The sequence below is a fragment of the Clytia hemisphaerica genome, unplaced genomic scaffold, assembly GCF_902728285.1.
Source record: "Clytia hemisphaerica strain Z4C2 unplaced genomic scaffold, Clytia hemisphaerica genome assembly, whole genome shotgun sequence".
NCBI lineage: Eukaryota > Metazoa > Cnidaria > Hydrozoa > Leptothecata > Clytiidae > Clytia > Clytia hemisphaerica.
Genome location: NW_027103528.1, coordinates 1,570,536 through 1,588,784, shown reverse-complemented (window position 1 = coordinate 1,588,784; position 18,249 = coordinate 1,570,536). Strand labels below are relative to the sequence as shown.

The following is an 18,249-nucleotide window of genomic DNA, read 5'->3' as shown; positions in this document are numbered from 1 at the left end:
TTAAGGTTTCAGATGACTTTAAAATATTTTAATCTGTGAAAATATCATCTGCCTCTGGTTTTAACGTTGAACCCAATCTCCTTTTCTTGTACATTAAAGGAAGAAATTTTAGCGGGAACTTAATTTGGCGGATTTGGTCAAAATCCGCCAAATTAAGTTCCCAAACTTGATTTTTTTCCGCCATGTGTCAAATTAAATTCCCGCCAAAATTTCTTCCTTTTCGTCAGGGTTGATTTAAAGCACTTAGTGATGTTGCAGAACAATACCTAAGGATACAGCCAGTCTTCATTTGTTTTGAATGGAATATTCACAACAATACAGTTTTGGATTTAAAAATATAACTTTTTTTGTTCTCACTTTTCCAAATATTATTATTATGGATATAATATTTATAAAATAAATCAAACTTAAAAATATATAAACTAAAAATTATTTTTTTTAAGTTGATTTTTGAGGCCATGTAGTGAAATGCATGGCTCGGACACAATAGAGCACAGACTTTTTCGCAGGTTTTAAAAATGAGAAAAATATTTACAAATGAAATTCATAAAGCTATTAGGCCATCGACAAAGGTTATAAAAAATCTTACCTGATCTCAAAAGATGTTAACTACTGTAACAAAATTAAAATTGATTTCTCATAATTCTCTTTTTTTTTGGTATAATATTAATAATAGTAAGTAAGATACACTTAACCATTACACTATAAATTGAGAAAAGTTTAAAAGCATTTCAAAACTATTGTCTTGTATCCTTGTAGTAATACAATGAGCTTTACCGTATGATATAGGCAAAGAGTTTCTTGCACTTCCATAGGGAAAGCAACGAGTTTCGAAAAAAGGATATCCACAAAATCAGTTTTAGTGTTACTAAAATATCAAAACAAAACAACGAATATTAAAAAATGATTTTAAAGCTTTGTTAAATCAATAAAAAGGTCCCTATATACAAAAAAATCCTTTTGTTTTCATTTTTCTTCGTCACTCAAGTTTTTTATCTCCTCTTCGGATAATTATCAGGGCTTTGTTCAACCGAGGGAGAGCTGGGCGAATAGTCTGGAGGTGACGCATCAGTTGGTGAATAAGCCATCCTGTCTGGTGAATAGGTTGGTGTTCCAGGGCTGTAATCTGGTTGTAGCGGGCTGTAGTTCATTGAACCTGGCGAAGCTTGATCGGAAGGTGAGCTTGGCGAGTAAGTGGGTGATGATGGTGAATATTTTGGACTGCTTGGCGAGTAGCGTGGTGACGTTGGCGAGTAAGCTGGGCTTGTTGGCGAGTAGGTTGGAGAAGTTGGTGAGTATTTTGGTGATGTTGGCGAGTAAGCAGGACTGGTCGGTGAGTATTTTGGCGACGATGGCGAGTAGGATGGTGATGAAGGGCTGTAACTTGGCGAGGTTGGCGAGTATTTTGGACTAGTTGGCGAGTAGCTTGGAGATGACGGCGAGTAAGATGGAGACTGGGGAGAATATGCTGGACTTGTTGGAGAATATTGTGGTGAAGAAGGACTGTAGGAGGGCGAAGTTGGCGAGTAGCTTGGAGAAGTTGGTGAGTATTTGGGACTCGTTGGCGAGTAAGATGGACTTGTTGGCGAGTATGATGGCGAAGTCGGCGAGTAACTCGGTGATGTCGGAGAATAACTCGGAGATGTAGGCGAGTAGCTTGGACTTGTCGGACTGTAGCTCGGTGATGTAGGACTGTAACTCGGACTCGTCGGAGAATAAGATGGTGAAGTTGGTGAGTAGGATGGTGAGGTCGGTGAGTAGCTTGGAGATGTGGGCGAATAGCTCGGACTCGTAGGGCTGTAGCTCGGTGAAGTCGGACTGTAACTTGGACTTGTTGGCGAGTAAGAAGGTGAAGTAGGCGAGTAAGATGGTGAAGTTGGCGAGTATCCAGGGGATGTAGGACTGTAGCTAGGTGATGTTGGGCTATATCCTGGTGAAGTTGGACTGTAACTTGGTGAGGTTGGGGAGTAGCCAGGTGAAGCAGGGCTGTAACCAGGTGATGCGGGTGACATTCCAGGTGAGGCTGGGTTGAAGGCTGGAGATGCAGGCGAGTAACTTGGACTCATACCAGTTCTAGCTGGACTAGGAATGTATGGTGAAGCATCAGGAGATCCTGGTGACATAGGAGCTTGAGGACTCCATCCAGGACTGAAACCACCAGCAGGACTGAAACCACTGGCTTCTGAACCAGCTGATGGTGAAAATGCGGCAGCTCCAGGAGTCATGCCTGATCCGAGACCAGGTGACCATGCTTCTCCGTATCCAGGAGTGGCACCTTGGTTCCAGGGTGTCATTTGTGGGGACATTGCACTGGATGGAGATGCAGCAGAACCGAAGAACATACCACCTCCTACGAAGAATAAAAATGTTTCAAGTAACTCTGCCGTAATCAAAAAGTTATCAACGAATAATTTAACGAGGAAAGATCACGCCAAGGGAATCGCAAAGACGAACCGGCTATTTAAAAGCCTCGCCAAATTTGTTGCAGAACTGACAAACTTGAAAGAATGGTTATCAAGTGATTAACATACACACCACTTAACTGTAGTTTACTCATGTATTCCTTACCTGGCATCATTCCATGAGCACCACCGATATTCAGTGGGATTTCCATGCCTTCCTTGCATTTCTCTGCGTCCAACAACAAATTGAAACAACCGGTACCAATGGGTGGTAGTTGACCAAGAATAATGTTCTCAGAGACACCACGGAGTCGATCCACCTCTGAATGGAAAGCAGCTTCGACTAACACATCGACCTGAAACGAGCGAAGAGATTAAAGATTCAATGTCGCGCAAGAAAAAGAGATTTCATGGATATACAGAAAGCCTGAGAAAATTTATTCAAAAGCTTTGGTGAATCTTTAACCGAATGTCCGAAACTAAACACTGCATTGGTTGACGATTCATATACTTGTTTCGTTCTTGTCTTAAGGGTAAAACAGACATTAAAGCCGCACTATTCATCAGAAATTAGAGTCAACGAAATCGTTTGGATTGGAGGGAGTTGTGGCGGATAAAGCAAACAAACTAACCGTTTCTTCAAAAGAACATCTCATGAGAGCACCGACTTCTTGTCTGTTGATACCATGACGTGTGATGGCCATCAAGTGTCCTTTAGCCGTCATGATATCACATAGAAGTGATAAGTGACGGTAATTGACGTACGAACCGTCGAAAGAAATGACGTTATCCATTTCCTTTTCCACGGATTTTCGAACAGCTTCAATACCAAGCACCTTTAGAGAGAAACGAAAAACACTTTTTAGTTGAGCGAGAAAGCAAGAACAGAAAAGCGTCTTGCTTTGATGTCGTGTGAAAAAATCTAATTCAGTAGACCTTTCATAAATTACGTTACAACCGGTTCACGCTGGTGCTGATGACGTGTCTCACCTTCAAAAGCAAAACTATTGAAAAATTAAATTCTTGTCGAAGTTCAACGCTTTCAGGAGTTGAGATTCGTAAACAACTTTTATACCTGGAAGATTTCACAGATATCGTTGGAAGTTGTTCTGACAGGATCGATATCTTTCTCGCTGAGGACTTTCATCAAACCATTTCCATCAGTTTCCAGAATCCATTCGGGAAGATCTAAATTGCAAAGAAAAAGCTTTGAAAAAGTTCTCAAAAATGCTACTATTTGACATGAGAAGTAGAAGCCATCTGTTACTTTATGTCTGTCGCACCAGAAAGTAAGACTTAGGTTCTTGATGAAATTCATGTTTTTCTATTGATTTCCATCAATAAATAAAATGCACTGGAAAAAGAGAAGGATCGACACGAATCAATTTTCACGTCCATAAAAGAGGCCCCCCCAGCGGCACCCCTAATCACGCCATCACGCAACAAAAAAATTCCCCATCACGCATCACGAAAATCGCTAAAATTTGTCATCACGCAAAAAATAGCGAAAAATAGCCCAAATCACGCATCACGCCTCAAATTTTTGCCCTATCACGCATCCCGTCAAAATCTTGTTCACGCCATCACGCCAAAAAAAATCTCTAATCACGCCATCACGCAAACCGCTGGGGGGGGGCCTCATATAAGGGAAATCAGTCTGAGGCTGAAGAATGTGCAAGATTGGCCCTTACGCAGTGATGGGAGTTTTGGACGGAAAAAGTTAATTTTGAGACGAAAAGAATCTTTTTATACTTTATTAAGACGGAATGACTTTGAGCACTACACTTACGTTTGAACTCTCCGTCAGGGTTGATGATGACACGCTTCTTCTTGTTTTCGGTGGGCCAATGCATGTAGACCTTACTGACAGTTTCAATACCTTGTAACGTCATGTCCGTCAACATGTTCGCTTCAATGCACCTCAAAAACACGTCGTCGTCCATACTGTCCAATTGACCGTCCTCCTGTTGTCGAAGAACCATTAAAAGATTATTAGTTTTGTCAAACTTTTAAGACCGACATCATTATTCTCAAAGTCATGCCAGTCAAGTCTTGGTTAGGCTTAGATTGAAGGTGACGACATAAAGTACAATCCATTATAAAGAGGTGTCAAAGTTTTCAGACATATGAAGTGTACTGAATACCAGCACTTTCATTTCTAAGAACTCGACAAAGCAAAGGATGTTTCCAATACTAACCTCATTTCCTTTATCTTCACCGCTACCCATGATACGGATACGGAGAACCAATTTCAAGGCGTTGTCGTCGTTGAAAATACAATTCAAATCATCACCAAAACCTTGATTGATCTTGTCCGCGATCTGTTCCATAGTCAGTTTACTGTCCGTCATACGTTTGCGGTCGAGTTCGATACGTAGCAGCCATGGTGAGATACGGGACGGGTCAAAGTCTGGCATTTCGTAGTAGACGTTTACAAAGTCTTGATCTTCTTGGATGACTGTGTTTTGAGGGTCAGGATCGTAGTAGATAGCTGTGTTGGCAGTGACTTTACGAAGGGTTGTGTGTTCGAGTCGACAGAGAACATCCTATCAAAAATCAAGTGGATAAGCTATGTTGTCGTGTATTCAAAGTTAAGTTTCAAAGGGTAATACACGTTTTTTTATAAGAACAAACTATATAAGAACATAAGGCTTCGATACCTAAAATGTTAAGAACAAGTTAAGAACATTTCAAGGCTTTTCAGACTCTAAAATGGCCAAAAATGCTCACAAAGTGGTGAAAGTAAGAACATGCTAGGAACATTTTTTGGCTTAAAGCTTAAGTTCTTTACCTTAGCTCTTTCAGCATCTCTGGCAGGTTGTCCAACTAAGAAGACAGTCAAAGATGGTGTTTTCGGCTTCTTCGACACGTTGATAATTTCTTTCAAACGAGGTACACCAAGTGTGACGTTTTTAGCAGACACACCAGCATAATGGAAAGTATTCAATGTCATCTGAGTTGCAGGTTCACCAATTGACTGGGCAGCGAGAGCACCAACCATTTCTCCAGGGTTGGCCTAAGGTGGAATAATAAAAGAACGATAAAAGGTACAGTCAAAATTTTTGAATCTTTCTATAATTAGATTTAATTCTCGATCACGGTCCAATAGTGAGCTATTTGAACAAATTAGTTCCCCTTTAGAGTTTGAATTCAGGAGAGTCAACAAAATGTTGAATGATCAAGGATTAAATTATTCCAATAACTGATCTTCTATCGACCGGTTATTACTCCTTCATCCCTTTACAAGAAACGAAAGAAATGGTTGATGAAAATCAAGACATTATTAAGCCATAAAAACACTGTCCTGAGTGTCTTACCTGTGCAGCATTGAATCTTGCTTCGATTTCACCGATCAGCCAATCAAAAGCTTGCGAAGACAAACGATACTCTTCGATGACTTTCTTCGAACAGAGGGTGGAACGTAATTTACTCTCGAACAACATGGTAGCATTCTTCTGTGCTTCTTTACTCAAGTGATCGTCACCTTTGACCACCATTAAACGCTTGGTGAGGTCGCGCACGTCGTTGACCACCTTGATAGGTGAGAGATCTGTGGGCGCGCGCGTGTTGACTTTGAACTCTTTGGTAGCGTTCCAGATCAAACGCTTCAGGTTGACAGGCAAAGCGACACGACTGCTTCCAGAGGGGAAGATCAAACGCAAATTTTCTCTGTCTGCTTTGAGTTGTCGGAATTCTTCTTCGATACACTGGGCAGTGTTGGAGTCAGAGTGTACGTTACGAAGAACGTCTTCTGTCATAACATTCTTGAGACGTCTAAAGGAAGAAAAGACTTAAACTATAGGCTATTGGGGCTTGTGATTTTTATCAGTTTACTTAATAAAGAGAATAGCCAACTTTTTCTGCTGTTCCACATAGTTTAGCTACTCTGAGATCTTATATAGCGGTAGAGCAGTGGCGGATTTAAGACAATAGAGAAAGTACGTCGGGAAAATGCAAAGGAGCGCAACGCTCTTTAATTGACAATGAAATTATAATTACAAATCTCTTCCCCTGATAAGTTCAACAGGGTCTAAAACCACCTATGATAGAGGGACAATATATAGTATTATTTTGTTGTTCATTAGTATAATGTTCGTCACTGTTACTAAGACAAGGAGATGATATTGTTTTTGGGATATCAGTGAAACACACTAATAGAATGCAAGATGATTTACCTCTCATTGGTGACATCAAAGTAGAAAGCTCTGTTAAAGGCTTCGTGCGAAGGCGCAATGGATGCAATATCTTGAAATTCAATGTGTTCACCAGACATTCCGTCTTCCCCGTACAACAATTGGACGACGTATCTGTTAGAGTTACGGATCGTTCCGTCGTACGCCACCATCACACTCTCCATAGCTTTAATCAAACGACGCTGAATGTATCCTGAGGAAAAATAAAAAGAAATGGTTGATGGATAGTATAAAGGACAGTTTTGATGTAAATTTACCTTTTGCTTGACGTTCGACATTTTTTGCAGCCATAGAGTCAATTACGATATGTACAAAAGGGTGGGAAATGTTATGTTGCGTTTGATTTGATTGATCTTATTCTTATGTGATAGGCTTCAGTGATATTAACCTCACTATAATTTTGGGTTCAAGCCCGTCAGGAAAATCGGATAATTTATAACCTTACCTTACAGTTACAGTGTCAATAGAAAAGCAGCGTGTTTTTCTTTACTTACTACTAGGTGAAAATCACCACGTTTAGTTGAATAATATCCTCAATTCAAAAAAGGGGAAATAAGAGACTGTAAAACAGTATAAAAAACGGCTTACCAGTTTCGGATGTTTTGACAGCAGTATCAATCAAACCTTCACGTCCTCCCATAGCGTGAAAGAAGAACTCAGACGGTGTCAAACCGGCCAGGTAAGAATTCTCTACAAAACCACGAGCTTCCGGACCGTAATCGTCCTTATTGAAATGCGGTAACGATCGATGACGGAACCCGAACGGAATACGTTTTCCTTCGACGTTCTGTTGACCGACAACGGCAATAACCTGAACATGAAACAGTTGGGATGTTTGAAAATTTAATATTTTATGCTTTCAGAATCGAGAAAATTTAATTAGAATTAGCATTTCATTAATCTTTATAAACTAAATAACTTCTACGAAGGTCCTCAGTCATTAAATATAAACGCAACAAAAAGAAAAAAAGTAGTAATGCCACAAGATCAAATGTCTTTGGTAAGACTGCTGCAACATTTATTAATTACCTGAGAAATGTTAATCTTAGATCCTTTGGAGCCAGAAACGACCATAGATTTGAAGTTGTTGAATTCGGACAAACTCTTTTGAGCCTCGGCACCAGTCTGGTCACGACACTCGTTCAAAATTCTGTTCACTTTATTCTCGAAAGTTTGTCTCAGCGTGTTACCAGGGGTAGGTTCAAGTTGATTGCTGTGTGCCTGTTCGATGACCTCCATGACCTGTTCTTTCGATTTCTTGATGTTATTTTGAATGTTTTGGTATGTCTCACTGTCAGCAATACAATCACCAATACCTAAAGACGGTGATCCCAGTGTATATTATTCAAAGATAAATACGTAGCTTTAGATTAATACTTTACAAATTGCTTTAGTATTTATTAAACAACTTTAATAGGTTCATTTCATGAATAATTTCTTGTTTTTTTTTCTTCAAATAATTAGATTGGTATTTATGATTGTCCATCAAATTTGCTGTCCATCCTCAGAATATCAATTCCGCCAACAATTTTCTGACAGACCTGACACAAAGGCAATGCTTACCGATACTGTGTCCTTCAACCAAGAAATAATTGTTGGTGACTTTTTGTAAATCTCCGTAAAACTGTTTGGAAACTTCAGGACCACGTTCTGCCATAATGATATGCACCAAAGAATTTCCTGATGTACCGACTGTCTTCTTACAAATGATACCGGTCAAGAGTACACCGTTTTCAATCAAAACCTGAAAACATATTTTATTGACGTTATTTCTAAGAAAGATAACTGATAGTGATACTGGAGGCTTTGCAATTTTTTTAAAAAGGTTTTAATTTCGGCTGAAATAGTGGGAATAAATTTCCTATTTTGCTGGCTACCTTATGTTAAAAAACGGGGAGATATGTTGATATTCCAAGTATTAGCTATTCAAAGTATTAGCTATTCAAACTGATTCAAAGTATTATTAGTAGTTTTTGAAGTTTTTTATTTATCTTTTTTACAGGGATCACGTGTAACATAACCAAGAAAGATCCAGTTCAATAATATTTGATAATCCTTAAAATAGAAGCATCCAGAGACTAGATTTTGCGACTTTTTTGTTTAAGAAATTTTGATATGGGAAAATAGAATTGCAGAATCCTACCTTTGTGTCTCCAGGGGAGATGTGTTTGTATGGGCCATGTTTTTCATCATCGGGATGAGCAGAGTGGGCACCTTCGGAATTGATACCTTGAGGTACCAACATAGAGAAGATCTGTTTTCCTGTCCATAAGGGTTTGGGTTTTAAGATGCAGGGGATTGGTACTTTACCGTTCCAATTACGAATCCAGAGAAGAAGATTCATGACTGTCTCCTGAAAGGTGAGAAATGCCAAGAATAAAATAGATTTATTAAAGACCATGTTTGCACGTGACAGTTCCGTTTCACTCCGAAACAAAATAAAGCCATTCTATTGCCTAGAAGTGACGTAAGACTTGAATGTAACCAATAGAATGGCTTCATTTTTTTTCGGAGCGGAGCAGAATTGTAACGTCTGAACATGATCTTAAGGCCGGCGCAAATGAATCCAACATTCAATCCAACATTTCCAATTCATTGTTGGACGAAATGTTGGATGAAAAGTTTTGTGGAAAATTTCGAAAAGTTGCATGAAAAGTCATTTGCGCAAAATGTCAAACATTTTCCTCCAACATGATTACGCAAATGCATTTAACATCGAAACCAACATAAAAGTGACGTCAATCTCATCGTCAATGGATGAAATGTTTGACGGCGATCAAACTTCATCCAACATGATTTCCAAAAATTTTCTTAAAAATTTGCAATTTTATGACTCGCGCAAACGAACCCAACATTTGATTCAACAAAAATGTTGGATCAAATGTTGGTTTCATTTGCGCCGGCTTTTAGAAAGGTTATAATTATGTTAAGAAATCTTAGTTTAGGTCTCTTAGCAGAGGATTCGTGACCGTCTCCGGAAAGATGAGTATGTTTATGCCAAGTTTTGATCAGTATATTTTTACTATTATGTCCTATGGGACTTTGCTTGTTAGAAGAACCCTTGTGTTTACCTTATCCAAGAAAGCATCCCTCTTGGTGAATTTTCTGACAGCGCAAAGCGAATCTTGTACGATACCCATGCAAGGTTTGTTAGATTGTGGTGTGATAATTTGACGTGGTACCATCATGATTTCTGTGACTTCTGCACGAGTTTCCATGGATTGTGGGACGTGCATGTTCATTTCATCACCGTCAAAATCAGCATTGTAGGGTGTTGTTACACTGTAAATCAAGTTGAAGAGGGTGACGGTTTTTCGGAAAATTAGACTCAACACGTCAAGGTTTTTTTTTTGCTTTAATTTCTTTAGATTTCTGATAACATTTTATCAATATCAAACCAATAATATCAACAGAATGCTCATTTCTTATTTTCTCTGTCATGCGGAATCATATTTTGAGCCACTTAAAAACATCATTCCTACTCCATTCTTCTGAGCTAAACCCCCATTCAAAATCTGACTAACAATTTACAACAGGATTTAATTAATACCTCAAATTCAAACGAAAGGTTGACCAGGGCAAGACTTTGACTCTATGACCCATCATACTCATTTTGTGGAGAGTTGGTTGACGATTGAAAATAACAACATCATTATCAATAATGTGCCGTTCAACTTTGTATCCAAACTGTAAATGCAAGTCACTTGGTTTTGGGTGGAAACGAAGATCAATCCTTTCACCACTGTCTCGAATAATATATTTTGCTCCTGGATATTGTGTAGGGCCACGTCTGACAAGTTCTTGGAGTCTAAAAAGTACATGATGAAAAAAACAGTAAAAACTAAGACAAAAACAATGATGTGAAAATTTAGAATTCTAGTTTCTTCCGATAAATCAGATTTAAAATGATTAATTTCAGAGAAACTAAACGGGAAACTGTGTGCTTAGATTGGGCCAAAACCTAATAAATTGCGTTTAGTTTGATTTTGTTTCTTTAACTTTAAATGATGATTCAGGCCATTTTCATGCCCTTTTAGCACCAATCCTCCTGAAATCCTAAAATTTTGGTAAAAACAGCCTTTTTAATGCAAAACAAAAGAAAAAACCCTTTTTAACTACAAACAGACACTGCCCTGCCTTTATAAAATATGGCACGATTGTTGAGCTTCTTGAAAACAGATATAAAACGAAACAAAATACAAAATAAAGAACAAACGCCTTAATTACCTGTCAATATTAAAGGGAGTAACAATTTCTGGATAGGTCAAATTCATGGCAATAGTACGCGGTGTTCCGACTTGATCAATATCCAAATTGGGATCAGGCGTGATGACAGCACGAGCAGAGAAGTCAACACGTTTACCCATTAAATTTCCTCTGAGACGACCTTCCTTACTTTTCAAACGTTGTTTGACTGATTTTAAAGGCCTTCCAGATTTTTGTTGTGCCTTTAAAACAAATAAGAACAAAAGTTTTACATCCACAACCGTGTTGCCACTGATTTTTCCTGGACAGGTCGTAAAAAATCTAGAACTTAAGTTCACCAAATTTCTGCTTTAAAAACTAGTTGGTGGACAGAGATTAAATTTAGAAAATTTAACTAGAAGGATTTCTGACTGAAGGCAAACTTGCAACACTGAAAATTGGCCTTAGAGACTACTGGCTAGAAAAATTCCATAGTCCATAGTCCATGTTCCTCAAGTAGACAAACAAATTTGAAGTAATTCTCACTCTGGGTAGACCTGGCAACTCATTATCAACAAGAGTAGCAACATGAAACTGTAACATCAACATATCTTGTGCAATAACATGAGCTGCAGCACCATTCATTTCATTTCGCCTCAACTGGTTGTTGGCTTTGATAATATCAGCCAGTTTGTGAGTCAAATCATCCTTTGAAGAAAATGAAAAAGAAAGGCATTGAGCACAACACTTGAAAGAAGGAAATATAGAAATATGAATACAGCCTTTCTAGTTTTGGGTTCTATAGTACAGTAAGCACTTCAATGTCGGCAAAAGTCAAATTTAAGGCAGTATTTGCGTTGGCAATAGCTGAATGCCGACACAAATTAGAATGGCTGGAATACATTAGTACACAAATCAACAAGATTACTAAAATCAATGATGTAGCTCAAGAATGGTTTGAGCTGCCAATTTTACAGTGAACTCAGTGTTTCTATCACTTACCTGATTTCGAGCACTGCCATTCATAACAACAGCAGGTCTAACTGGCATAGGTGGTACAGGAAGGACGGTCACAATCAGCCAGTCAGGACGGCACCACTTGGGGTCCATTCCAATTATAATACATTCTTCATCAGTGATTCTTTTGAAAATCTCAAAAACACGATCAGCAGTTAGGGCAATTTTCTTTTCCTGAGAATCTTCATTCAAATGTTTCCATTCAGCACTCAGGTCAAGACCTTGACGTCTGATTTGTGGTTGGTAGCGCCCACAACCTCCATGTGACTAAAAGTATCCAAAACTATTTTTTCAGAAAAGTTGGATGAAAACATAATCTTCAAACTCTCCCTTATTTTTTAAACTTTAAAAAGTTTAATTTTATCCCTGAGCTTGCATCCATATTGAAAGAAATCAAAGATATGATATTTATAACTTTTATAAAAGTGATACCTTCTTTTCATCTCCATCTCCTGTGCTTTCTGAGTTTCCTTTGACATCAACACTGTCACCATCGTCACACATTGTTTTGCTTTTACATAAATCATAAACATGCTGAAAACGTTTCTTGGGCTGCCCTTTCCCTGTCTTTGACAGGATTTCTGCAAGTTTTGGGTTGTTCTAAATTAAAATTAAGATAAAATTACATAGGACTAGTAAGACCTTGTAGTTCAGAATGTGCACATAGCCTTTTATATGCATCTTGTGTCACAAATAATGACATGCTATTAGCACTTGCAACTCAGATTGTGCATATTCTTGCCAAATTTCAGGAGTAATATAAGCACACTTGCTAACCATTTAATATTGTCATTATACAGACAGTGTTTCCTTAGAAAGATTCATTATGAAAGGAGAAACTTACTTTATCAACCAATAACTTAGAACAGTAGAAGCAGAAACAACGAAGAATCTTGATTGACATTGTTAAAAAGGCAACATGATACACTGGTTTTGCCAATTCCAAATGACCAAAGTGGCCTGGACATTCTGTCATGTTTCCTGCACATGTTTGACATCGGCTCATCCTATCCACTGTTCCCTGTCTTGGATCCATGAGACCCCCAATCTTGTATTTTCCAGCTTCCATTGTCTCTGCGTATTTGATACCTCCATTGTCTGTGACTGACATCCGTTTCTGAAAACAATAAAACACATATCACAAGATGATATTAATAATTCATCTCAAGTGATTTAAAATACAAATGAAATAGAACAGCCTTTAATAGATGTTCCTGAACATTCAGAAGCAATTCTGGTTTGAAAAAAATTATATATATATCTTAAGGCAATTACTTTTTAATTTTCTGGTTTACGGAATCGCCGACGTTTTTTTTGCAAAAATAAAATAAAAATAAAATTGGATTTTACAAATAGTTTATTTATTTATGCTCTTCCGAACTTGTACTGAACAGCCATAAAGATCAAACTTTATAGAAAATTACATTTTATAAAAGCAAGAAGGGTAAGTAAAAGGGTCAGTGTCCAGGTCTTTAATAACTTGAACACAATTTCCCTACTAAAAACGTTTTATAATGTATGTAAGTTTTCTCAAAACATATTTTTTAAATTTTTTCCAACATTAAAGTTTGAAAAAAGCAATTATAAAAGTTACAACAGGTTTTTTAAACATTATCTTCACCTGTGCAAGACAATAAAAATCCCAAATTTCAAACCCATCTTCATGAATTCCAGCAATTAGAAAACTCTCAGAAATTGATACAGAAAAATTTAAAACCATTATAACTTTTTTACATCAAATTTATAGAGACCTTTTTCTTAATTGATGTTAGAAAAATTATATATTATATATAATATGTCCAAATTTGCTTTCAAAAATAGATTCATTTTGCTTGTGATCTCATCAAATACAAAAATATTTCCAGACACATTGGGTAAACAATTTCATCATAAGATCTCTGAAATTGATCTAAAAAGTTGACAACCCTGATATAATTATAATGATATAATTATTATATACAGTACATATATTATGATTTGTTAAAATTTAAAATCTATGGATTTTAATTTAATTTTATACCGGGTGCGCCACAAAAAAGTTTCTCTCTTTGAAACTAATTTTCTCGAAATCTAAAAATTTTAAAAGAACCATTCTTTTTCATTGAAAAGAAGAAAGATAAACTTAAATTTTGATGGGTTATTTGCTAAATTCGATTCATTAGATCAAAAGTTATGCTCAATTGAATGAAAAAGTTACTTTCAGAAAGTGTTCAAATCGTTAAAAATCGACCTATCAAATTTTTATTTTAAAATTGGCAATCACAATAGCCTTTACATGATTAAGAGCATTTTTCAGTAACTAAACACATAAATTTTGAGACTGAAGGGTCAAAAGGGTTTTAAATCTTTATCAAAATCATTTTAATTTACTTTTACCAAAATTTTCCTCAGATTTTTGGTTCTAGACTGGATAAAGTCTATGTACGGCTGGATCTCCCTCGAAACCCGTATTTGATGTATTTTTATGAATTTTACCCGATTTTTTGACGAATTTTCTTCATTTCATTGAAATTCAACCTTCCTTTACACAACAAAAGGTCATTTAGACAGCTAATTATAATTTTTAATGACTGAAACGAAAATACTGATGTATCGTAATTATGCTTCTGTTTGATTTGATAGGTCGACTTTTAACGTTTTCGGGCACTTTCTGAAAGTAACTTTTCTATTCAATTGAGCATAACTTTTGATCTAATAAATCAAATTTAAGAAATTACCCATCAAAATTTAAGTCTATCTTTCTTCTTTCCAATCAAATAGGAATGGTTCTTTTAAAATTTTTAGATTTCGAGAGAATTAGTTTCAAAGAGAGAAAATTTTTTGTGGCGCACCCGGTATATGGATTTTAAATTTTAACAAATGAAAATATATGTATCAAAGCTCTACCCAGTGTATGGAGCACTGTTTCAACATTTGTTTTCAACAATGGTATAATTATTATATAATATAATATTAAACTGATATAATTATTTCAATATTTTCAAGGGATTGGAAAATTAGGAAGGTTTGAATCAGCTAATAATCTGACACAATAGAATTATTGTGATTGGATACAATTGTATTTGACTGGGTTCAATATTGCCCACGTTAGATTGTGGTTCAATTCTATTCTCTATCTATTATGGTTGAGCTACAGAAGGCTCTGGGAGCCCATTTTCGCAACTATAGATGCTTTGAGTAAGCATCCCGTCAGCACCTTGAACTGACTACCCAATTCCCCTCACATGGCATTGGTTGACCCGGGTGAAGGTTTGTTCACTTGCCAAGTGAACTGTTGTGAGTGGGAATCGAACCTTGGTCGCCTGTACAGGAATCAAGGTTACACACCACAATTAATAGTCAGTAATTGTTTAATTGGTTCTTTACCGCTCTCATAAAATGATTTAACACTGCATTGTGTTTGATTGTGTTCAACTGTTTCAACATTCAGTCAGGTTTAACCATAGCATAGATTTTTTGCTAGAAGTGATACCATTTAACTTCCATAATTAGCGGTGAAAACATTATGTAAACACTCCACTCTTTAGCCTGATAGCAGATCAGCTTCTTAGCACTTAAAATCTTAATAAATTGAGTTTTGCTAAACCAGTGTCTGCACGCATAAACAATCACTAAGCTATTTGAGTTTGTAACCCAATGTTGCTATTCGTACTCTTTAGCTCAACATGCAAGACACTGGTTTAGCAGAATCAATAGATAAAAATTTTAATGTTCTAGTAAGAAGTCTATCTACTATCAGGCTCTTGTGTATAGTGTTTATGTAATGTTTTTCGCTACCGTGAGATCGGATAACTTGCATCAGTGGAGGCTAACATGCATAGCCCTCAAATGAATGACCAATCAAAGCAGCAAAATTTCAAAACAAATAAACTACGCAGCTTCCCTCGCAGCTCTACTCTACCATTTTGTTTTGATTTAACTTTATTTTAAGGAGCAGACAGGTCATTCATTTGAGGGCTATGCGTGTTAGCCTCCACTGATGCAAGTTACCTAACTTCACGGTACTAATTATAACTTTAGATTAAATGGTATTTGGCAGTTACATCAAAATGCCTCGAAAATGTCAATATGAAAATTGCGTAATCAGAGAACGTTTGTCTTGCTCATTATAAAAAGACAGAGACAAACTTTCAATAATCGGATTGTAACATCGAGTTAAGTCTCTTTTGTTAAGTCACCAGGGGGTAAATAAAACAGACCTTGATACATTTATCGTTCGTTTCAACTTGACGATTTGTTTAAAACTCAGCCTCCTAAATATTTGGGGTAGGTAAAATATGTACAAAGAAATTCATACTTTTCCAACCCGGCGAATCTTTAAAAAAGAAGCGAACAATAAAATATAATTACCCTTTCCAAATAAACCTCTTCGGTGGCGAGCATAGTCTACTCTATACTGGGTGCAGGAGAGCTAATTCTAATTCAATAATTGAAATGAAAAATATCTGCTGAGATTCTTTTTCTCTCGACAGATTGATCACACAGAGGCGTGGTTCACCAAGAACCTTACCAGAAGCAGGATGCTCAAACAACTACACAAGTAACACAAGTAAGTATACTTTTTCTAACGAGTTTATTACTCTGTTCTCACACTTATGTCTTTTTTTTTCGCGTCCTTTTCCCAGATTACTTTGATTTATATTTTTAAAGACAGGTAAGAAGGCATATTGATGTAACTGCCAGACGGTGCCATTCAAACAACTTCAAACAAAAATTGCAATCAAACTAATCAAACGTAATCGAACGAGATCAAATAATTGCAATTTGATCGTTGAATGCAATCGAATCTCAGTCGAACAGCTGATTCTTGGGTAATATTCAATTGTGTTCGATTGCATTCGATTGGTTTGATTGATTGTAAATTACCTTCAATTGATCTTTGATTGTGATTAAATTACTCCTTTAGAGCTTTTTAACGTGGACTGAGCGCGTAAGTACGGTACGAGAGTGAATAAAATGGAATACAATAGAATCAATTGAATGTAATAGACCTTTTTTTAAAGAGGCCACCCTGTTGAATAATTATGTAGTCCAGCAGAAAAACAATGATACACCCATGCATAATTATTACAATATGCATGAAACAGTAATTATGCTTTGCTGTATCATTGTTTGTATGGCTGGACTACATAATTATTCAACAGGGTTGCCCCCGGGGGGGGGGCACTGACCTTGACGACCGATGGGGACGTGCCGCTGGAGTTTCAAAAGTCGATCCTGTCAGAAATAAAATTTGATGAAAAATAGACCCTGCCAGAAGAAAAATTTGATGAAAAACCTACCCTGTCAGATTCTACTGTGAAAAACCTATACCCTGTCAAATTCTACCCTGGAAAACCTATCCTGTCAGATTCTATGTCAAAAACCTACTCTTTATACACGTTTTTCGCGTTTTTCGTAAAATATAACGTGATATCAACATTTGCAGGCTAAAAAACTACAGCATTGCATAAACATTAAACCTCAATACCTGTAAAACCCACCAAAAGAATCGACGACGAGAGTTATGAATTTACAAAGTAAACATATCTTTAATATTATTCAAAATCATCACTCTCTACTTCCACAAAATGTGTTTCAAAGCTAGAAAGGTCATACAATTTTATAGATGTACAAGAACAAATAGAACGCTAAAGTTTCAAAAAACCTAATAAATGAACGTAGATAAATTTCAGATAGTATCCGTTTCCAGGATTACCGTAGGATCACATAAGATTCCGATTCCCGCTCTAGCATTACTGGCGCTTTGTGTGGGAGATGCACGATCCCTCTTTTCGAACTCGAAAAGAATACAATTTTCAAAAAAAATTTCCGGAAACAATGTTGTTGTGGTACTAACAGCTGAACATTTATTCTAAATAGTTCAATAGAGGTATCTTTGAAATTAGCCTCGATCCCTTTAAGAGGGCGCAATGGCGGGCGTGTGGTGCGAGACAACAGCAGCAAAGCCCCTGTGTTGGCCGTGCGATAAGTATTTGCAAAAAGCTGTTTGCCCCTCGCAGGAGTCTGCTCACCGCCGCGTCAAAACGATTTGCAAAAGAACTCTACATGCAAAAACGGCAAAAACACGCCCCTGTCAGATCAGGATTTTGCAATTTTAGATACCCTGTCAGTAATTCTGCAACACTGAAAAAGGTACCCTGACATGCGGCACGTCCCCGTACCTACTTTTCCAGACGATCTCAATCGAACGGAACCGACGATCGAACCAATCGAACCAAATCAAACGCAATCGACCGATTGAAATTCGATTGTCGAACGTAATCGAATCTCAATCGAACGTCAAAATTCTGGGTAATATTCGATTGGTTCAATTGTTGTTCGACTGGTTCCATCGTCGATTCCGTTCGATTGAGATCGTCTGGCTTTATTCTTGCAGCTTCCAAACATCCAAACTCTCAAACATCACAAGCCGAATGAAATTACTTTCGATTTCCCGTAGAAATTATGCG

General features: G+C 37.1%; 1 protein-coding gene across 1 annotated transcript; it reads right to left on the bottom strand.

The window, feature by feature from the left end:
• Window positions 1-321: 321 nt before the first annotated feature.
• On the bottom strand, window positions 322-12,914 carry LOC136799476 (DNA-directed RNA polymerase II subunit RPB1-like; the record flags this gene model as incomplete). The annotated part of the gene is given in 20 exon segments (XM_067056187.1): window positions 322-2,350; window positions 2,569-2,758; window positions 3,035-3,238; window positions 3,478-3,590; window positions 4,192-4,366; window positions 4,601-4,948; window positions 5,194-5,418; window positions 5,720-6,176; window positions 6,578-6,788; window positions 7,184-7,406; window positions 7,625-7,911; window positions 8,159-8,339; window positions 8,739-8,948; window positions 9,667-9,877; window positions 10,146-10,403; window positions 10,823-11,043; window positions 11,327-11,488; window positions 11,783-12,064; window positions 12,230-12,397; window positions 12,642-12,914. Coding segments are annotated over 20 exon segments (5,757 nt in total), but the record flags the coding sequence as incomplete, so codon positions are not given.
• Window positions 12,915-18,249: the final 5,335 nt, after the last annotated feature.